This window comes from Corythoichthys intestinalis, chromosome 16 (genome assembly GCF_030265065.1).
Source record: "Corythoichthys intestinalis isolate RoL2023-P3 chromosome 16, ASM3026506v1, whole genome shotgun sequence".
NCBI classification, from domain to species: domain Eukaryota; kingdom Metazoa; phylum Chordata; class Actinopteri; order Syngnathiformes; family Syngnathidae; genus Corythoichthys; species Corythoichthys intestinalis.
The window spans coordinates 36,562,517-36,586,012 of NC_080410.1; the positions used below are offsets into that span (position 1 = coordinate 36,562,517).

At 39.1% G+C, this 23,496-nt stretch overlaps 1 protein-coding gene across 1 annotated transcript in view; it reads left to right on the plus strand.

Moving 5' to 3' along the window:
* The window catches only part of nptx2a (neuronal pentraxin 2a), a 54,944-nt gene that overhangs the window by 23,212 nt on the left and 8,236 nt on the right, over positions 1-23,496 (plus strand). The window contains exon 3 of the mRNA XM_057817820.1: positions 9,029-9,273. Coding sequence (XP_057673803.1) covers positions 9,029-9,273 — 245 coding nt within the window. The remainder of the gene's footprint in view (positions 1-9,028; positions 9,274-23,496) is intronic.

Below are 23,496 nucleotides of genomic sequence, written 5' to 3' on the forward strand. Positions count from 1 at the left end.
CAGGCACTACAGGCTTTGCTGTTTCACAATGACGCACTACTTTTTTTGCAAAACATAATAATCACTTGACACTGAGATGCCTGCCTGCTTTGCCCTTGGCAGAAGTGTCTGTGATAACTTCAATCTTTTAAACAGAGCATTATCATATTCATAAATGCAGAATTGGCTCCTCACATATTGCTTAGGTGTACAGTATCTGTCGGCGAAGAGAGATTGAGCAGCAACTCCTCGTGTGATATGAAACAACAAGCTAACTTCATTATTTGGAATAATATTAGAAGTTACAGCGGCAGATATCCACAAATCTCCTCCAAAAAAGTTAAAATGATGTGAGAATCGTTCGCTATAACGCACAACGCACGTTATCTGTACGCCCTCCGGGGCTTGAGTTATTGATTCGGTGAAAGCAATTCCTCCCAATTGAAGGTGATGAATACAAAAATACATCCTCCTGAAACAATATTCATGCCAAGTATAATTTTTGTCACGACAATGTGGAGGACAACAATTTTTTCCATGCAAGTCAAGACAGTGTAATCTTTTCAAAGTGTGGTTCACTCCTACTAAAATATGCATCATATTTTGCTGTAGTAACCTCATACATTACACATAAATTTGGCAGATTTCATCGTTCATATTCTCCTTTTTTGTTCTCTCAAGGCTTCCGGTTGCTTGATGAATCTCAGTCAAGCATTTCTATTTAGCATGCATCTTCCACACTTACTTTTAAATTCCTAACTTGTGTAACAATTGATTTTCCAGTCAGACTTATCAAGATTTCAGAATACACTAGCAATGCAAACCTAAAAGTTGGAGTCATTTACTGTGGGGCAAATAAGTATTTAGTCAACCACTAATTGTGCAAGTTCTCCCACATGAAAATATTAGAGGCCTGTAATTGTACACATGGGTAATCCTCAACCATGAGAGACAGAATGTGAAAAAAAAACCAGAAAATCACATTGTTTGATTTTTAAAGAATGTATTTGCAAATCATGGTGGAAAATAAGTATTTGGTCAATACCAAAAGTTCATCTCAATACTTTGTTATGTACCCTTTGTTGGCAGTAATCAAAGGCCAAACATTTTCTGTAACTGGTCACACACTGTTGCTGGTATTTTGGCCCATTCCTCCATGCAGATCTCCTCTAGAGCAGTGATGTTTTGGGGCTGTCGTTGGGCAACACGGACTTTCAACTGCCTCCACAGATTTTCTATGGGGTTGAAATCTCGAAACTGGCTAGGCCACTCCAGGACCTTGAAATGCTTCTCACGAAGCCACTCCTTGCCCTGGCTGTGTGTTTGGGATCATTGTCATGCTGAAAGACCCAGCCACGTCTCATCTTCAATGCCCTTACTGATAGAAGGAGATTTCCACTCAAAATCTCTCGATACATGGCCCCATTCATTCTTTCCTTTACACAGATCAATCGTCCTGGTCCCTTTGCTGAAAAACAGCCCCAAAGCATGTTTCCACCCCAATGCTTCACAGTGGGTATGGTGTTCTTCGGATGCAATTCAGTATTCTTTCTTGTCCAAACACGAAAACCTGTGTTTCTACCAAAAAGTTCAATTTTGGTTTCATCTGACCATAACACATTCTCCCAGTCCTCTTCTGGATCATCCAAATGCTCTCTAGCGAACCGCAAACGGGCCTGGACGTGTACTGGCTTCAGCAGGGGGACACGTCTGGCAGTGCAGGATTTGAGTCCCTGGCGGCGCATTGTGTTGCTGATAGCAGCCTTTGTTACTGTGGTCCCAGCTCTCTGTAGGTCATTCACTAGGTCCCCCCGTGTGGTTCTGGGATTTTTGCTCACCGTTCTTGTTATCATTTTGCAACACGGAGTGAGATCTTGCATGGAGCCACAGATCGAGGGAGATTATCAGTGGTCTTGTATGTCTTCCATTTTCTAATAATTGCTCCCACAGTTGATTTCTTTACACGAAGCATTTTACCTATTGCAGATTCAGTCTTCCCAGCCTGGTGCAGGTCTACAATTTTGTCTCTGGTGTCCTTCGACAGCTCTTTGGTCTTGGCCATAGTGGAGTTTGGAGTGTGACTGACTGAGATTGTGGGCAGGAGTCTTTTATACCGATAATGAGTTAAAACAGGTGCCATTAATACAGGTAACGAGTGGAATCTCCTTAGACCTCGTTAGAAGTTAGACCTCTTTGACAGCCAGAAATCTTGCTTGTTTTTAGGTGACCAAATACTTATTTTCCACTCTAATTTGGAAATAAATTCTTTAAAAATCAAACAATGTGATTTTCTGTTGTTTTTTTTTTCCGCATTCCGTCTCTCATGGTTGAGGTTTACCCATGTTGACAATTAAAGGCCTCTCTAATCTTTTCAAGTAGGAGAACTTGCACAATTGGTGCATTACTGATAGTAGCCTTTGACAATGATCCCAAACACATAGCCAGGGCAACAAAGGAGTGGCTTTTTAAGAAGCATTTCAAGGTCCTGGAGGAGCCTAGCCAGTCTCCAGATCTCAACCCCATAGAAAATCTTTGAAGGGAGTTGGAAGTCCGTGTTGCCCAACGACAGCCCTAAAACATCACTGCTCTAGAGGAGATCTGCGTGAAGGAATGGGCCAAAATACCAGCAACAGTGTGTGAAAAGCTTGTGAAGTTACAGAAAACGTTTGGCATCCATTATTGCCAACACAGGGTACATAACAAAGTATTGAGATGAACTTTTAGTATTGACCAAATACTTAATTTCCACCATGATTTGCAAATATATTCTTTAAAAATCAAACAATGTGATTTTCAGTTTTTTTTTCACATTCTGTCTCTCATGGTTGAGGTTTACCCATGTTGACAATTACAGACCTCTCTAATATTTTCAAGTGGGAGAACTTGCACAATTAGTGGCTGACTAAATACTTATTTGCCCCACTGTATATGGCTGCCCCACTGCTATTGGATGATTTGCTGACGTCAGCGTGGCGACACTCTTAAAATAGAACAAAGCTCTATTTTGGGCCCCACCTCTCGGTGCAAATTCATTCAAAGTTGTCGTTCCGCCCAAAACGGTCGCCCTTCTGACTTTCGCTAAAAAGTCCCCTCCCACCTACACAATGAATGGGTTCCCGCTAGAGATCTACCCATATGCGTTTTTCCGGGACAAATACCAATTTTTAGTACTTAGAGGGTCTGATAGCAGATTTTTGGAGCCGAATTTCATTTGCAGTAAAAGTGTAAAAATTGGCATGAAAATTTGAATATTGCAAACACTGAACTTCATTGAAATGCCAAAAGCATGGTTATTGAATCACACAAATAGAAAATAATCACTCCAGACGTGCCTGAATTTCTAACTCAGAAACATCTCTTATAAAGTTGAATAAAAGGTTAATAAATAGCTCCCTAAAATTTTTCCACAGAAAATATACAACCACGAATTTAAGAACAGGTCTAGACTAAAGGAAAAACTAATCATAGAAATTTCCAAAGATTGGCGCTGAACCCTTCACACTAGGCTGTCACTGGTTTGAAACGGCCTTTAGAGTGTGATGATCACTCAGCACAGACCTTTAAAGGCTAAAGCAACATTGCATATTCTCTCTTGCCTTAGATAAGATAACAAATCTTGCCATGTGTTTCCAAACAAGCTAGATGGCGAGCTGCCTAACCTGAAAAACATCCTTAACTCCAGTCAGGAGAGTAAGGTAGAGGTGCAGCGCATCTCACATGAGTGACACGACCCAACATGCTGCTACGATGCAAGCTGACATACTCCGCGTACAATATGACATTGTCACGTATTGTGAAGATTTTACAGAAACTGTCATTTTCGTCTCGTTGTCGTCTCATCAGACAAAAACTGGCATTCTTCTCGTTATGATCTACTGTAATTTTTTCCCAAATATAACGCACATTTTTTTCCCCAAAATCAACTTGTAAAATCATGGGTGCGCATTATACACTGGTACAGGGATGGAGACAGAAATATATATATAAAGACAGGGTTTTTTTTATTGACACGGCCATGTTGTGTTGAAGAAAACGTATGTGGCAATCCGTTGCCGACCATTACGGTACAGGACGTCACCATTTTTGTTTCGGTAATACTCCACTATGATTGGTCGAATGATTTCGTCTGTGTTAAATTCTGCTTTTTTCACTTTTCATAAAGCAAAGAATTTAGTTTCTTGAACTCATTTGAGTCGACGTTTATTGCATCTCGGCAATTTGGACCATAACCAACGTAACACAACACAGACTTCCTGTGTCCATCAACTATATCTGTCCCTCAGGAAACTCAAACCCAAATAACGATAGTTCCAGAAAGGACCAAGTGGGTGCTGGATTTTGTTCCACCCGATACCGTGCAGAGTAGGGATGTCCCGATCCAGGTTTTTGCACTTCCGAGCCGATACCGATATTGTTTTGCACTTCCGATCCAATACCGATACTGGCCGATACTGATACCGGCCTATCTTAGCATGTATCAAAGTTTAAAGTTATTTAGCCTCCTTACTTAGTTGTCAGACTCATGTTGAAAAGGGTTTTAGTACTCTTGATAACAACTAGCCAGCTGAATTAGGTGAGTTTGAATAACACACAATGGTTAGTAACAAAAAACTCACCTGTTTATTCAGTGACAAACACAAAACATTATAAATAACAAACAGAAATGGCATAGTCAGTCAGTAAAACGTGCAAATAATATTGTAAACTGTCTTAAAAAAGCAAAACATACAAACGACCTCAGTGGAAAATCCCACAAACCCCCCAAGCTATTAGATGCTTTTAATGTTTCGTGCATTAGTTACAAAAATTGTATAAAAAGCTTCTCAGGTTTATTTCAGTATCAAGTTAACATTTTAAAACAATAAATAAAATACTCAAGTCCCCTTTCTGTATCAGCAGCTTTGAACTACCGTAATTTCCCAAATATAAGGCGCACCCGTGTATAATGCGCACCCCAAATTTACTTGTAAAATTTGGGGGAAATTATTGTACCCGTTTATAACGCGCACCCTAATTTTAGCACCAATAAATAGAAGAATACAAGAAAACAGAGCTCGTGTACAGATACAGAGATGTCATTTTACTGACTGGTGAAACACAGCACAAGCATAGCACATTGGTAGTTCAAAACATTACCGTAAACTGACAATATTTACGGTAATAATATGATTTGACAACTTCTCCAACTTACCAGAATCTAGGAGAAAACAAAACGGATGTGACTTTTCTTTTAAAGGCTGCTGTATAACTTGCTCGTTTCCTCATGATGAATAAATGTTTCTTCCATGGATTGATACGGTAAAACTACTGAACTATTGTTATTTGGGTTTGAGTTTCCCGAGGGACCGATATAGTTGACAGACACAGGAAGTGTGTGTCCTTACATTTGTTATGCTCCGAATTGTGTAGCTGCAATAAACGCCGACTCAAATGAGTTCAAGAAACTAAATTCTGTGCTTTATGAAGAGTGAAAAAAGCAGAATTTAACACATACGAAATCATTCGGCCGATTAGTGTGAAGTATTACCGAAACAAAATGGTGACGTCACGTACCGTAATGGTCGGCAACGGGTCGCCGCATACGTTTCTTCAACACAACGTGGCCGTGTCAATGAAAAAAAATCGGTTTATATATATATATAATACATATATATTTCTGTCTCCATCCATATACCCGTTTATAATGCGCACCATGAGTTTACAAGTTGATTTTGGGGGAAAAAAGTGCGCGTTATATTCGGGAAATTACGGTACATTCAATTAATTTAATTTTGCGAGTCAACTGTTAAAGTTGTTAAAATTGCTCCCGTTATTCCATAATTTCCCTTCTGTCTACTTTCGACATGTGAAAGTTTTAAAACAGTTTTGAAGATAGATTCAAGTCAAGATTTTGCCGATTTAGGAGTATTTTGGATAAAAAGTTAATGAGGTTCGCTTGGAAGTTTCACAACAGCCTACTAGGGAAGTCTTCTGCTTTAAGGAAAGGTCAAAGATAAGCAGCCAACTTAGCACAATGTCACTTACAGCTACAAATCAAGTCAGAAACCTTGGCGTAATTATTGACTCAGACCTAAAATTTGATAGCCATCTAAAGTCCGTCACTAAATCCGCTTATTACCACCTAAAAAATATAACCAGAATTAAGGGGCTTCTCACTAAACAAGACATGGAAAAACTTATGCATGCATTCATTTTCAGCAGATTGGACTACTGCAACGGTATATTTACAGGTCTTGATAAAAAATCAGTCAGGAAGCTGCAGCTCGTACAGAATGCTGCAGCCAGAGTCCTCAGAAATACAAGGAAGCTGGACCACATTACACCGGTTTTAAAATCGCTACACTGGCTTCCAGTGAGTCAAAGGATAGACTATAAAATACTACTGCTCGTCTACAAAACACTTAATGGCCTTGGACCAAAATACATGCTTGACTTGTTAGATTCCTATGAGACATCTAGACCCCTAAGGTCGTCTGGAACGGGTCTTCTGCATGTTCCAAGAACAAGAACCAAGCAGGGTGAGGCAGCATTTAGTTATTATGCTCCTCACCTCTGGAACAAGTTACCCGAACGTCTGAAGTATGCTCAAACTGTTAGCTCCTTTAAATCAGGGCTAAAAACGCTTTTGTTTGGCACTGCATATCCATAACTTTCTATATATTTCAACCTACCTGCCTTCTATTCCTCTTGTGCTTATCTCCATTGCTGATTTCAATGATTATTAGTAGTAGTAGTTTTTGCTTTATTTTTATTTTTGTTTTATTTTTATTTATTTATTTTTATTCTGTGATTAAATGCGATCATTTGTCTTGGTTTTTACGTTGTGTTGATTTAAATGTGATTTTTATGGTCTTCATGTGATGTAAAGCACTTTGAATTGCCTTGTGTTGAATTGTGCTATATAAATAAATTTGCCTTGCCTTGCCTTAAGATGGCAGCTGTTTACCAACGCATCTAGTTTTCAATACTTCAATGTTGCTAACGCAGTCGAGTCTCGTTTTGCATCTAGTTCTATATACATATGATATCTATTATCTCCAGTAAAACGACGTTGACATAGTTTGTAGCGGCTGTCAGCAGCAGTCAGGTATCCTTGTGTTTTTTATCCAGCGGCATGAGTTGAAGGAAAGCCGTAAGTTGAGCATTGGCATTACCTGGGTCTATGACAAGCATGCTGTTTACTCTCGGGACGCAATGCGGTCAGTTTCTCATTGCGTCCCGAAGACCGCGCTGTGTATTAGTTCCGCTTTACTTCACATATTTCAATAATCGGAATTTGGATGTTTGTGAATCGTTCTCCAATCTTCCACGGTCAAGGATGTAATGATGGCTGGGCATGTTGTACCGTGGTTCTAAGTGTTGGATGGTGCGTCTTTACTCACAAGAGATAATGGCTCCTCATCCAGAATGAATTCTTCGGCAATGACTCTTGTTATACCCTGGGCTTTGGGACTGTTGAGTGCCAGTTTGTCACGCATAGCAAAAGTTTCTGCCAGTGTTAGTTACGTAGGACCTTTCTTTTTGTCTTCGGTTTTCTTAACATACTCATCATGTTGTTTGTGGTGGTATTTCGCTAAATGCTTGATTAGGTTGGTTGTATTAAAACTTCTTACAGCTTTACCATCACGCTTGACTTTATTATGGCATATGTTGCACTCGGCCTCTTCGTCTTTGTCGTCCTTTAAGGTGAAATGATCCCACACAGCTGACATTTTTACCGATAAAGTCTCTCGGTAAATTGGGAGATGGTAATGTAGTGTGTTGAAGGTGTGCCTTAAAATGCGGACCGGATTTTAGGCAAACCAAAGCAAAAACTGGAATGGATTATGTAAATCGGTGCGCTGGAAAACCCGGACCGGACTATATAAAAAAAAAAAAAACTGGATCGGAAGTCTGGATCGGAATTTTTCCGTGTCGGCCGATCCGATGCGCATTTTTTGCCCATATCGGCGTTCGATCCGATCCAAATATCAGCTCGGGACATCTCTAGTGCAGAGAGTTTAACCAATGAACTTCCTACTGAAACAAGCAGCACCTGACAAAGTTTAACTGATTACACATATAAAAGATCTGATTGGTGAAAAGGTGTCCTCTTCATTGGTTGGAAAGCAAACCTGCACCCACTTGGCCCTTTCTGGAATCGGTTTGACACCTGTGGTCTACAGCGATGCACTCTTTCCAATTTCTGACTTCAGTCCTCACTTTTATTTTACCGTATCAATCCATGGAAGAAACATTTATTCATCATGATGAAACGAGCAAGTTATACAGCAGCTTTTAAAAGAAAAGTCATATCTGTTTTGTTTTCTCTTGGATTCTGTTAAGTTGGAGAAGTTGTCAAATCATATTGCTACCGTACATATTGTCAGTTTACGGTAATGTTTTGAACTACCAATGTGCTATGCTTGTGCTGTGTTTCACCAGTCAGTAAAATTACATTTCTGTATCTGTACATGAGCTCTGTTTACTTGTATTCTTCTATTTATTGGTGCTAAAATTAGGGTGCGTGTTAAACACGGGTACAATAATTTTCCCTAAATTTTCTAGTAAATTTTGGGTGCCCGTTATACAAGGGTGCGCCTTATATTCGGGAAATTACGTTAGTCTCCCAAGCCACGTCTTTAGCTCGTCATCATCACGTCACCGTCATCAACGAAATACTTTCATTATCGTCATTGTTGACGAAAACAACACTGGTTTTCAAGTCAGTCGAGTCGAACAGTGATGTGATGTTAATTTCCTTCACCGTGTATTAACATTAAGCTAACAAGTTTTCAGGAACAAAGGAACGGAAAGTGTTTTTTGTATTTTAATGCACGGTATCTCAATTTCTTTGCTAAACCAGAGTGTAATAAATGAATTGAAAAGCATCAAGATTTAAGGTTTTTCCACTATCCTTCAAACTGCATTTCCAACAAATCCGATTAAATCCGTCACTGCTGATCACTGAAATCCTCCTCAAATATTTCTCCATCATAAATCTCCAACTCAATTATTATTTTTTTTTTTCTTTTGCATTCATCCTACATTTTCTTCGCTGTGTTCTCAGACAACAATGCCTTCAAGTCTCCTGAGGATTTCAAGGTATCCCTGTCCCTGCGCACCAACTACCTGTACGGGCGCATCAAGAAGGCCCTCCCCGAAATGTACGCCTTCACCGTGTGCATGTGGCTCAAGTCTAGCGCCAGCCCCGGCATCGGAACCCCCTTCTCGTACGGAGTGCCAGGCCAGGCTAACGAGATTGTGCTTATTGAATGGGGGAACAACCCTATTGAGTTGCTGGTTAACGATAAGGTAAGCGTGCTGCGTTGTTTTCTCATAAAGGGGCTGATTCCCTTATTACGACTCGCTTGTTTAAATCCCTCTGGCTGCGATGATGCCACTGACCGTAGCAATGCTCATTAAAGGCGCGTATGCCTTCTCGCCGTATAGGACTGTACGTACCTTTGAGCGCAACAGTGATAAAAGGAGATTCTCTGACCTTCAGCTGTGATTATTTAATTAGCATCTTATAAACATTTAATAGGACTGACCCACATTACGCATTGGTTCCACAATAACAGTAATTCTTTAGAGAATTGATGTGCTCATTTAAGGGCCTCTTTGCATGTGTTTTTCCTTCCTGCAAATGCTGATAGTGCAGCTACAGTTACATACATATTAAGTGTAATTCTATTCCAGTAACGAAACCTGACATTGTTTTATATATGTTTATAAAGATAACTTACGATTTAGATGATGGAATGTCACTGGCACCGATTTTTCAAATCTTACAAAAAATCTTGTCTTATGACTACATACAATGGGGCAAATAAGTATTTAGTCAACCTCTAATTGTGCAAGTTCTCCCACTTGAAAATATTAGAGAGGCCTGTAATTGTCAACATGAGTGAACCTCAACCATGAGAGACAGAATGTGGAAAAAAAAACAGAAAATCACATTGTTTGATTTTTTTAAGAATTTATTTGCAAATCATGGTGGAAAATAAGTATTTGGTCAATACCAAAAGTTCATCTCTTGTTATGTACCCTTCGGTGGCAATAAAAGAGCCCAAATGTTTTCTGTTCACAAGCTTTTCACACACTGTTGCTGGTATTTTGACCCATTCCTCCATGCGGATCTCCTCTAGAGCAGGGGTCCCCATCTGCCGGGCCGCGGACCAGTACCGGTCCGTGGCGCATTTGCTACCGGGCCGCACAGAAATAATCATTTAATAACGACCGCATTCTGGCAGAATTAACCCTGTGCCCCTGCTTAACACACCAATATCCCTGTCTACTCTAGATATAATACTACGGGATAGATTAGAATGTCGTCATAGAAATCCATTGATTGGACTGCTAGCAGTACATCTTCTTTGTGTATATAATATATCTATGTGCGCTTGTCCTCGATAATAACATATTGCTAGGCCGCGGGCGCAGCAGCAGCAGCACATTTGTTCCCGGAAATAATTAGCCCCCCACACGAGCGAAGCTGACAGGAAAACAGACGTCTTTGGAGATATTTTTACGGCGAAAAGAGAACCTGACGAGCCTACAACCTCGAAGACCCACGAACTGCGAAGGAGTGGATTCGTGACCCGTTTGTGAATAAACCGAGTGATTCGAGCATGTCTGTGCAACAGTAAGATCAACTTGTAGGGATGGCAACTGATGGCGACCTTATTAAACGTACATTTGAGACAACAACTCTACCGAGATTCTGGATTAAAGTCATTCTGGAATATCCTGACATCGCTACAAGAACATTGAAAACCTTGCTACAATTTCCAGCATCGTATCTTTGTGAAGCGGGCTTCTTAATTAATGTTCAACAACAAGGCGAAGTCGTTAATGGTGAGAGCGGTGTGAAGTTGTTTTGTGCAGCTTACATGGCAGGATGTGTCTGAGGAGATCTTTTCTACAAGTCCTTCCATGATCAAACATAAGTTAATATTCCTTTCTTTCAAGAAAGTTTGTAGTGTTTACTTTGGAATCGCTGCATTTGCGCATTTTGCGGCTATGTTTAACGTTACGCGCAAGAGCAGAACCGCATCGTTGAAATTTTTCATAGGTTGCAAAATTTGTCAAAACACCGGTCCGTGAAAAAAAAGACCCAAATAACACCGGTCCGTGGTGCAAAAAAGGTTGCGGACCCCTGCACTAGAGCAGTAATGTTTTGGGGCTGTCGTTGGGCAACATGGACTTTCAACTCCCTCCACAGATTTTCCATGGGGTTGAGATCTTGAGACTGGCTAGGCCACTCCAGGACCTTGAAATGCTTCTTACGAAGCCATCTTTGTTGCCCTGGCTGTGTGTTTGGGATCATTGTCATGCTGAAAGACCCAGCCACGTCTCATCTTCAATGCCCTTGCTGATGGAAGGAGATTTTCACTCAAAATCTCTCGATACATGGCCCCATTCATTCTTTCCTTTACACAGATCAGTCGTCCTGGTCCTTATGCAGAAAAACAGCCCCAAAGCATGACGTTTCCACCCCCTTGCTTCACAGTGGGTATGGTGCAATTCAGTATTCTTTTTCCTCCAAACACGAGAACCTGTGTTTCTACCTAAAAGTTCTTTTTTTGGTTTCATCTGACCATAACACATTTTCCCAGTCCTCTTCTGGATCACCCAAATGCTCTGTAGCGAACCGCAGATGGGCCTGGACGTTTACTTTCTTCAGCAGGGGGACATGTCTGGCAGTGCAGCATTTTAGTCCCTGGCGGCGCTTTGTCTTACTCATAGTAGCCTTTGCTACTGTGGTCCCAGCTCTCTGTAGGTCATTCACTAGGTCCCCCCGTGTGGTTCTGGGATTTTTGCTCACCGTTCTTGTTATCATTTTGACGCCACGGGGTGAGGAGGGAGTTGAAAGTCCGTGTTGCCCAACGACAGCCCCAAAACATCACTGCTCTAGAGGAGATCTGCAGGAGGAATGGGCCAAAATACCAGCAGCAGTGTGTGAAAAGCTTGTGAAGAGTTATAGAAAACGTTAGGGCTCCGTTATTGCCAACAAAGGGTACATAACAAAGTATTGAGATGAACTTTTGGTATTGACCAAATACTTATTTTTCACCATGATTTGCAAATAAATTATTTTAAAAATCAAACAATGTGATTTTCTGGGGTTTTTTTCCAGATTCTGTCTCTCATGGTTGAGGTTTACCCATGTTGACGATTACAGGCCTCTCTAATATTTTCAATAGGGAGAACTTGCAAAATTAGTGGTTGACTAAATACTTATTTACCCCACTGTAAACACAAAAGCCACCACATTAAAGATCAGAGTAGGCATGTGCCGATAACCGGTTGAAAACGTCAAAGTTTCAAAACCGCAAAAGTTTCCCCTAAGATATTAGCTATTTTTTATGTCCCAAAAATGCATGGAGAAATCCCTCGCTTGCAGCTGCAAGGCTCAACCCTCCCCCACCGGTTGTTGCTCAGTGTCAGTGAATCAGCTGTGCTACGCGATGGCTGGAGGTGAAACTCCTGAACTATTTTTCCCCTCGAAGAAAATGAAATCACTGGTATGGGACTACCTCAGCTACAGAAAAGTTACAGACGACCGCGGCTTAGAGGAGGATGGCCAACCGACATGTTTGCAGAGGGTGGCTGCCGAGGAGGCAATAACTCCGATATGATTTTGCATTTAACACCGCCATGAACGTTTCCCAACAGGTACGATAGTTAACTCCAGCGTGTTTAGTTTGTCTAGCAATGGTAAAACGTGGTGTTTTTTTTCTCTTTGGCAACTGTCTGTGTTGAGAAAGAGAGTGTTGTAAAATGTCAACATAATACGAGTCATACACACGTGAGTTTTATGGAAAATAATTCAATTATTTTTGTTCTGATGGCAATAATGTTGAGCTGTGGCTGCAGGGTCACCTAAAGGACTGCATTTATTTTAATTTTATTTAGAATATATATATATTTTAAATTGATTTTTAATCAACATTACACTTATGTTCCAGTTTGCAAACATGTTTTCAAAAATTAAAATCCTTTAAATATAAATATGAAATAAAAATTCAATGTAATTTTTTTTTTTCAAACCCAGATATCGCAAAGTAACACAGCTGTAATTGTAATACAGTGAAACTGTGATATTTTGGCTTAAAGTGCATGTGACACGAAAAGGCGTGTTTATTTCATAATACACGTGGTATTTTATGCTCCTGAATGATATGGACCGCTTGGATGTGTGTGGAAGCGATCGCTATATTTATTTAGTGTTTTTGACTCCCGCGCCATGAAAATGAGTTACTTCCGGCTTCGGTCTTGCATTGAGGAGGAGGGCGCTGTGACGTGTACGGGAGGACTCCTCTTCACTGTACAGCCTACTGTTGTGTATGAGGACTAAGGATTCAGCCGATTTTTCGGATTAATACGTTTATTTTTCGCATCACGCCAGCCAAACGGCTGCAGAAAAATCTTGCTGTATGAGGGAGAGGCGTGTGCGCCTTTTTGGAGTTTCAGAAGGTTCCCATTCGCCGTGGATATTTGCCAAAACAAGCCCTACTACTGGGGGACCATTGGACTTACGAGGAAGTGAGTAAACATGTTGTTTTGTTTTATGTCAAATACGAATACAGCGATTACAAAGTAAACACTACAAACTATTCTTTAAATAAAGGACTACTTACTTTGATCATTGATAAGCATGTAAAAAGCTCTCCTCATGCACATTAGCTGCACGTTAGCTGCACAACAACTGCAGCCGCCCTCCTCCAAGGAACGAGCTGTAAATTGCTCTCCGCCGGGCGGTTTCTCTGATCCGCGAAGACAATCGACAACCCAGTCGTCATGTCAAATAATCCGGGCTAGTTATGTGCGATTTTCCACTTCGAAGACTTTGAAACATCACTCGGTTCGGGTTAGCATGTCGGCTAGCTGTCACGCCTCTTGGTTTGTTTACATTCTCCGAAGCCGGAGAAGGGAAATGACATACGTCCGATTTAGGTGTCATGAAATATCGTTCGGGAGGTGCGAGAGTAAAGGTGAAATCGACAGTTTTGATCATTATGGAGTAATTTTGCCATGTCGTCCTGAATAAGTGCATTTTTATTATTTCATATTCCATTTAGCACAAGACTGTTATTTGTCATGAGCATGCCATTTATTTAGCAGTTGGGGAAAATACTTGGATAAAAAGAATATCCTGTAAAAATATTGAAGTAAAGAGACAAAAGCAATTACATTTTGCAGATCTCTTCGTCGCTTTTTCCTCGTTGTGAATAGTTCCCCCTCGACGGGCTGACTGGTCCTTTTCAAACCATTTATTTAGCTATTGGGGAAAAATACTTGGATAAAAAGAATATTCTGTAAAAATATTGGAGTAGAGAGACCGAAACAATGACATTTTGCAGCTCTCTTCGTCGCGTTTTCCTCGTTCTGAATAATTCCCCCTCAATGGGCAGTATAGTAAAACCGATGAGCCCAGTCTGCCGCTGACGTCATCTTCCTGTTGGGGACGCTTGAGCCCTATAATGGTAGGCTCGGCTAACCGGCAGATTAAAAGACTAATTTCTCGTCATCTGCGCTTTGCTAAATTGTTGTATACAGTCGAATCGTCTCAAAATATGATTCTAATTCACATAATAATGCTAGTTAAGACTTTTTTTCTCCTGTCGTATGCTCTTTAAGGTTATCATACTGTCAGAATATCATACCGGCACATGCCTAGATCAGAGTCTCTTCTCTCATTGAAAAAATTAACTTTATTCTGGTTTTTAGAGGTCAGCTGTGAAACATGGATTGGTTTTAACCAAATGACTGGTTTTTTGTACAAAAATGAAGAAGTACAACAGAAAAGGACACTAGTATTTTTTTCTTTCGTGAAACCGCAAATATTTGGATGATGCGTTCCTTTGATAAAACACCAATTAAAAAAAAAAAAAAACGATTCTCCAACTCCAAAAATTATATACTGGTTCTGGATTTAACATATTATGGGTAATTGTATTAAGATGCCCCACTGGACTCTTTAATAATGAGAAATTTAGCCTCCTAACCTCACCAACCTAACCTCTTCATTCACTTTGAAGGCAACATGCATATTGGCCTACAACAGATAATGAAAAACCGATATCGATACTATCGATATCATTTTAAAAGGCTTTTATCCGACGATATTATCAGCTACCCGATAATACAACTAATTTTTTACAGAAAAATAGGTTCCCTCAGTGTTGAGCGAACATCAGAAGTAGCTTGTCTATGAGGCGCTTTTTTCTCTTTATTACACTATTTGTGGTAGTTCTACCACAAAGAGCTACTCAGTATCTATAAGATCTACAGTGCATCGCCATTTTATGTATCTTCCTCTCCACCATCCAAAAGAGATCTACTGGCTACAGTTCCTCATTCCTCATGCCTATTCCAAATGTCAGTAAATGTCCTACACTGGCTGGTTTTTGTAAACAACAAAAAAAAAGGTTTTACTACTTGCTACTGACGAATAGAAAAGGGTTGCATGATTTTTTTTAAATCTTAATGGAAGAAGCAAGTATTTTGTTTCGTTTGGCAGAAGTACAGTTAACATAATTATAGTACATGATATTCTGTGGGCCTTGAAAAATTTAAAGAAATCATCTAAAACAGTATGCACTCTTAGGTTTGTCATTTTTTTTTGTTGAATATTGTTTTTCACATTTTCTCACAGAATGGTTAAGTCAATGCGCTCATCTTCGCTCTGAATGTTCTGAATTTACATTTCTTAGGAGGTGTTGGTTAAAATTATGGTTGAAATTAGTTTTCCGACCGATAAAAGCATTTTTAAATGACAATGGATAATATCGACATTGGTTTTGGGCCAATATGCATATTGCCTTCAAAGTGAATGTCAAAGCCTTCTGCCTTTGTACAAGGGCTGGTCATAGATTATCATAGCAATGATGTTTATTGACCATTACATGCCTCCAAACTGAGGTTCTTAGGATTTGTTATTTGAGTAGATCATTTGTATTAATGGTGCAAAAATTAAATGAACATGAAATATTTCAAAAAGAATTAATTATAAACCAGTGTTTTTTAACCTGGTTTCGATCGAACCCTTGGGGTTCAGCGAGTCGGTCTCAGGTGTTCGGTGGCACTTCTACCGCTGAGTTCAAGACACACCGACTCATCGTGTCTATACTAAGCTTGAGAACGATATACTCCCCGACGTGAAAGGTCGCCACGGAGCAAGAAATTTTTTTTTTTTTTTGGGGGGGGGGGGTGGTGGGGGGGGCTTGCTACTGAAATGCAAAGAAAACTGTTTTGGTCAGTTATTTCTATCACACTTAAAAAAAACTGATTTTCATTCAAAATTGTATTTTTTCAATGATTTGCAAAATAAAAGTTAACAAAAACAGCTATAACCCCAACCTCCATCTCCTAATTTTTATTTTCCCTCATTTCCTCACATACTAAATAGCCAAATCTCAATTTTAACTACTTAAGAACATGGGATGTGTATTAAAATTGAAGATAATGTAAACATTTACTTTTTTTTGTGTTTTTTTTAATAATAAAGGTATAAGTAACATACATTAAGAAAAAAAAAAAGAGTACAAATGACATATTATGCAGAGTGAAATGGAATATATTTTGAAGATCACGCAAACATTGACCTTTTTAAATCATAAAGGAAATGAATAAGTAGCCTGACATAAATGAACAAATTTAAGTCCAAAGTGCACATTGACATTGAGCATATAAAACTAAATATGATAAATAAGCCTTCTTAACTCTTTGGTTGCCATTTTCTGTTACATTGCCCTTTTTTTTTTCTGTTTCAGAAAACATGCACATTTGAACCAATCAGAGCTAACTATCTCTGGTAATCACATGTCAGTATGTCAGTCAATTGAACGGATAAATGAGTCGAGGCATTTTGCTTTCCGCGTGCATTCGCACATTGACGTGACTCGTCATCGTCAGGATAACTGCACCAGCTGGGGAAACCTCCATGCCCTCCGTGGAATAAAATAAATAATAAATATCGGTGGAAACGGATTACGCTACACAAGCACTTTATTATGCTTGTTGTTAACAATTGTGTATGTAAATCTGATGTTGGTAGATTGTTTTCTTCTTGCAGATGAAATGCATGTGTGGCAGCTTTGTATTTTTATTTTACATAGCGTTTTGACAGTTGCCATCATATATTCGGAATCAAAGCACCGTATACAGGAACAGCGTTCCGGCCCTGAATCTTATACCGGAACTGCGTTCCAGCCCTTAATCTTATACCGGAACTGCGCTCCTGACCGTTCTGGCCCACTTTCACCCCTGCTTATGACCCATACATTAAACAAATAGTTAACGAAAATTAATCAGTTATCAGTTGGTTGAACACACACTCCTCTGGGAACCAATTAGCTTCTAGCAAAAGCAATAAAACAACTTATTATTAATCCACAAGCCATGCTGGGAATTTCAGGGTAAATTTCAACACGAATGCTTTTTCTCATCTGTCAATCCGCTTTCTAACCTGCATAGTGATTGATGGATTTTAAACAATTGTAAATAGCAGTGTTCACCAAAACAGAGCAATACATGTAACTAGAGATGTTCCGATCGATCAGGATGCCGATCGATCGGGTCCGATCACGTCATTTTCAAAGTATCGGAATCGGCAAAAAAATATCGGCCATGCCTTGTTTTTATATACTGTATATATTTTAATTAAATCATTTTCTAATTGTATTTAACGTTACAGACATAATATGTTACACTCATCCAGAGTCTTTAGTTTAGGCTTAAGGTAGAGTTTTCAAATTTATCCCGATAACGGTGGTAATTAATTTTTTAAAAAATGTATCACATTAAAATATAAAACGCACTTAATGCATGCGCTGCACGACCCACTCTCACATTGTTGCGCTCAAGCTGTAATGGCGCCGTTTTATCTATATAGAGAGATAAAACGCAGCGTGAAATGAGTAAATTTTGACAGCCTCTGGAGCCTTTGCCTTTCCATCTCTCTCCCTACGATTAGAAACATCAAGGGATGCAATGTGGGGAAGCAAGGTAGCAATTTATCTTTTTCTTGACACCTTAAGTTATTTCCCAACACAGAGAAGATATATCAATTGGTAGCACTACGCACAGTCATGGTTCCACTTCCCATCATGCAATAGGGCATGGTTACAGTATCATTTACTGAAAGCTCAACAAATACACTAGATGGCAATATTTGGTCACAATATACAAAGTCACAAGTCTTTCTATCGGTGGATCCCTCTCACAGAAAGAATGTTAATAATGTAAATGCCATCTTGAGGATTTATTGTCATAATAAACAAATACAGTACTTATGTACTGTATGTTGAATGTATATATTCGTCTGAGTTTTATTCATTTTTTTCTTAATGCATTGCCAAAATGTATATGATCGGGAAAAATGATTGGGAACGATTGGATGAATCAGGAGCAAAAAAAAAGCAATCGGATCGGGAAATATCGGGATCAGCAGATATTCAAACTAAAACGATCGGATCGGAAGCAAAAAAACATGATCGGAACAACCCTACTTATGATATGATGCATACATTAAACAAATAGTTAATGAAAATTAATCAGTTATCAGTTGGTTGAACACACACTGCTCTGGGAACCAATTAGCCTCTAGCAAAAGCAATAAAACAACTTATTATTAATCCACCAGCCATGCTGGGAATTTCAGGGTAAATTTCAACACGAATGCTTTTTCTCCTCTGTCACTCCGCTTTCTAACCTGCATAGTGATTGATGGATTTTAAACAATTGTAAGTAGCAGTGTTTACCAAAAAATAGCAATACACGATCGGGTCCGATCACGTCATTTTCAAAGTATCGGAATCGGCAAAAAAATATCGGCCATGCCTTGATTTTATATATATATTATAATTAAATCGTTTTCTAATTGTATTTAACGTTATAGACATAATATGTTACACTCATCCAGAGTCTTTAGTTTAGGCTTAAGGTAGAGTTATCAAATCTATCCCGATAACGACGATCATTAATTTTTTTAAAAATGTATCACATTAAAATATTTAACGCAATTAATGCATGCGTTGCACGACCCACTCACGCATTGTCGCGCTCAATCTCTAATGATGCCGTTTTACCTACATAAAGAGATAAAAGGAAGCGCTGAATGAGGAGAGTGAATTTTGGCAGCCTTTGGAGCCTTTTTCAATTAGCTAAAGCCTTGCAAGCCCACTCCCTATGATTAGAAATATCATTGGAAGCAATGTGGGGAAGCAAAGTGGCAATTGATCTTTGTCTTAACACCTTAAGTTATTTCCCAACGCAGAGAAAATATATCAACTGGTAGCACTACGCACAGTCATGGTTCCACTTCCCATCATGCATTAGGGCATGGCTACAGTATCATTTACTGAAAGCTCAACAAATACACTAGATGGCAATATTTTGTCACAATATACAAAGTCACAAGTCTTTCTATCCGTGGATCCCTCTCACAGAAAGAATGTGAATAATGTAAATGCCATCTTGAGGATTTACTGTCATAATAAACAAATACAGTACTTATGTACTGTATGTTGAATGTATATATTCATCCGAGTTTTATTCATTTTTTTCTTAATGCATTGCCAAAATGTAAATGATCGGGAAAAATTATCGGGAATGATTGGATGAATCGGGAGCAAATAAAAGCAATCGGATCGGGAAATATCGGGATCGGCAGATACTCAAACTAAAACGATCAGGATCGGATCGGAGCAAAAAAACATGATCGGAACAACCCTACAGGTAACCCACGCAAAAATTGTACACGAAAATAATATTCCATCTTAAGATCATCTTGAATGTTAAAACCCTTCACAAGTAGTGTCTGTTTAATGTAAACTCAAAATAAAGCAAAGGGGGAAAAGCTGTCATAATCCTTTTTTATCAAATATTTAAAATCTTACTATTTCGAGGCATATCATTGTAGTGATATAAAATGGCCCATATCATGTTAAAAAGCTATTTTGCTTATATTGGGGGGTGCCGAGCCACAGTCAGGTCTCCCCACTGCTTTCCCTTGGTCATGCATTATACATGTAGTCAAGTCAGACAGATGAGAGGAAGATGGCGGGAGGAAGGCTGGCAAACATGAAAACTAGACTGGAGGGCTGCAGAGCTTTGGTGCGGATGAAGGTGTCAGAACATTGAAAAGAGACGAAGAAAGTGAAGTTATGACAGATCAGAAAGATAAATACAACTACTGTGGTCATGTGTGAACAGGCTCCTCTGGGTTTAGATTGCTTCTACTGTACAATCAGCTGAATTGTTATATAAAAAGGGGAAAGACACCTTCAAAGTATACAAAGCAGCATGGTGGTGTCTTTGTAGAATGCAGGAGTCGACCCAATTGCTTGTGGTTTGTTTTGTTTTGGTGGGAAAACATCAGTGGAATACTGGATGTGCACTGCGGCCTCATTTAACCAGCGGGTGGAACTGCCAGGGCTTTAATCTGGGATGGCTTCACTCAGTCTCATACTACATTAACACTGTTGGAAATGTGCGTGTCATAACCAGAGCAAGGGAGAGGGAGGGCGCTCGATTGCTTCGTAAATTTGCTGTAACCTGAAAAAGCAGTCGGTAAAAAATGGGGTTATCCATCTTAAATACTTACATGGCATCTTCTCGTTTTTGTCTCTTTCTATTCAGACACTCAAAATACTTTATGTACAATTTACATTGTTGGTCTTTTTAGAGGTTAAATAATGAATTTATAAAAAGTGGCCATGGCCACGCTTGTATGTAGTGCTGCAACGATTAATCGATTAACTCGAGTATTCGATTAGAAAAAAAGATTCGAATTAAATTTTGTTGTTTCAAGTATTGGTTTAATTAAAGTGGCGTTGTAATGGTTTATTTTGAAAGTGTTTGCATTTAGTTTTATTGATTTGGGTGGATACACTGCTCTCTAGTCTGCCTCATTTCACATGGCTCAATCCAGCTGCTCCATGTTAAGACCAACATACAGTGGGGAGAACAAGTATTTGATACACTGCCGATTTTGCTGATTTTCCCACTTGCAAAGCATGTAGAGGTCTGTAATTTGTATCATAAGTTCTCTTCAACTGTGAAGGACGGAATCTATACAAAAAAACAGAAAATCACGTTGTATGATTTTTAAATAATAAATTTGCATTTAATTGCATGAAATAAGTATTTGATACATCACAAAAATTGAACTTAATATTTGGTACAGAAACCTTTGTTTGCAGATACCAAACGTTTTCTGTAGGGCTGTCAAAATTATCGCGTTAACGCGCGGTAATTAATTTTTATAATTAATCACGTTAAAATATTTGATGCAATTAACGCACATGTCCTGCTCAGACAGTATTCTGCCTTTTGGTAATTTTTACAGCAAGGCTTTTTGTGCTGTCTAACAGCGAACTCTTGTGATCGCTTTGAAACATGGTTTATTGTTGTCTTGCCAGTTCAATACGGCTGCACGACGTCTCAGGCTGACGCCTACGTTGTAATATTGTGCTTATATGATCCTTGGACAAGATTTGTCCGTAAGTATGGTTGTTGTAAATAATGTACATATTATGTTAGTAAGCGAAATGTTATATTTTTTGTATGAGACGCTTTTAAGCTAACGTTGTTGCTAATGCAATGCTTGTGTACTTTTTTTTTGTAGTTTTACGACGGTCTAAAGAGGACAATGGTTTGAGGCCATTTTATTAATAAATCAGATGAAAAAGGAAGAAGTCTGATTATTAAGGCGTCGTTCACTAGCTGTCTAGCTTTGGAAAAAGTAGACGCTTCGGAGTGAGGACAGCATAGACAGATTTAAATGACAGTAGAGTGAAATGCCCACTACAGTCCTTATGTACCGTATGTTGAATGTATATATCCATCTTGTGTCTTATCTTTCCATTCCAACAATTTATTTTACAGAATATATATATAATTTACAGAAAAATATGGCATATTTTATAGATGGTTTGAATTGCGATTAATCGCGATTAATTACGATTAATTAATTTTTAAGCTGTAATTAACTTGATTAAAAATTTTAAACATTTGACAGCCCTAATATATATTTATATATATATTAGGGCTGTCAAAATGATCGCGTTAACGGGCGTTAATTAATTTTTTTAAATTAATCAAGTTAAAATATTTGACGCAATTAACGCAGATTACCCGCTCAGACAGATTTAAATGACGGTACAGTGAAACACCACTTGTTAATTGTGTTTTATGGAGTTTTGCCCCCCTCTGCTGGTGCTTGGGTGCGACTGATTTTATAGGCTTCAGGCACCCATGAGCATTGTGTAAGTAATTATTGACATCAACAATGGCGGGCTACTAGTGTATTTTTTGATTGAAAATTTTACAAATTTTATTAAAACGAAAACATTAAGAGGGGTTTTAATGTAAAATTTCTATAAATTGTACTAAAATATTTCTTTTAAGAACTTACAAAGTCACAAGTCTTTCTATCCATGGATCGCTGTAACAGAATGTTGATAATGTTAATGCCATCTTGTTGATTTATTGTTATAATAAACAAATACAGTCCTTATGTGTTAGGTTTTGTGTTTGGTTTCTCCTTGTGTGACTTGTCCCTGTGATTACCCATTGCTCTCACCTGTGTGTGTTTTCCCAGTGTATCCTGCAATCTGCATCCACCTGTGTTACCCAGCTGTTCCTCGTCTCGTTACCCCTTGTCTGCGCATATAATGACCCAGTTTCTTGTCACTCCTTGTTGCGTCATTGTCTATGTCTGTCTTTACCAAAGTCAAGACCCGTCCAAGCCCTCGCGTACCTGTCCATCCGTTTAAGTAAGTTTTGTTGATCCATAGTCCTTTTGTTTGTACTTTGTGATTTTTGTTAGTTATTATTAAAACGTTTTTTGAGTTCACTGCCTTGCTGCTTTTTTTTTTTGTTTCCCTGCATTTGGGTCCACACCACCTGCCTGCCCGCTCATTCCTGACATTATGTACCGTATGTTGAATGTATATATCCATCTTGTCTTGTCTTTCCATTCCAAAAATAATTTACAGAAAAATATGGCATATTTTATAGATGGTTTGAATTGCGATTAATTGCGATTAATTACGATTAATTAATTTTTAAGCTGTAATTAACTCGATTTAAAACTTTTAATCGTTTGACAGCCCTAGTTTTCTGTAGTCCTTGACAAGGTTTGAACACACTGCAGCAGGGATTTTGGCCCACTCCTCCATGCAGATCTTCTCCAGAGCCTTCAGGTTTTGGGGCTGCTGCCGGGCAACACGGACTTTCAGCTCTCTCCATAGATTTTCTATCGGGTTCAGATCTGGTGACTGGCTAGGCCACTCCAGGACCTTAAGATGCTTCTTACGGAGCCACTCTTAGGTTGTCTTGGCTGTGTGCTTGGGGTTGTTGTCATGCTGGAAGACCCAGCCACGACCCATCTTCAGGGCTCTCACTGAAGGAAGGAGGTTGTCAGCCAAAATCTGGCGATACATAGCCCTATCCATCCTCCTCTCAATACGGTGCAGTCGTCCCGTACCCTTGGCAGAGAAGCAGCCCCAAAAAATGATGTTACCT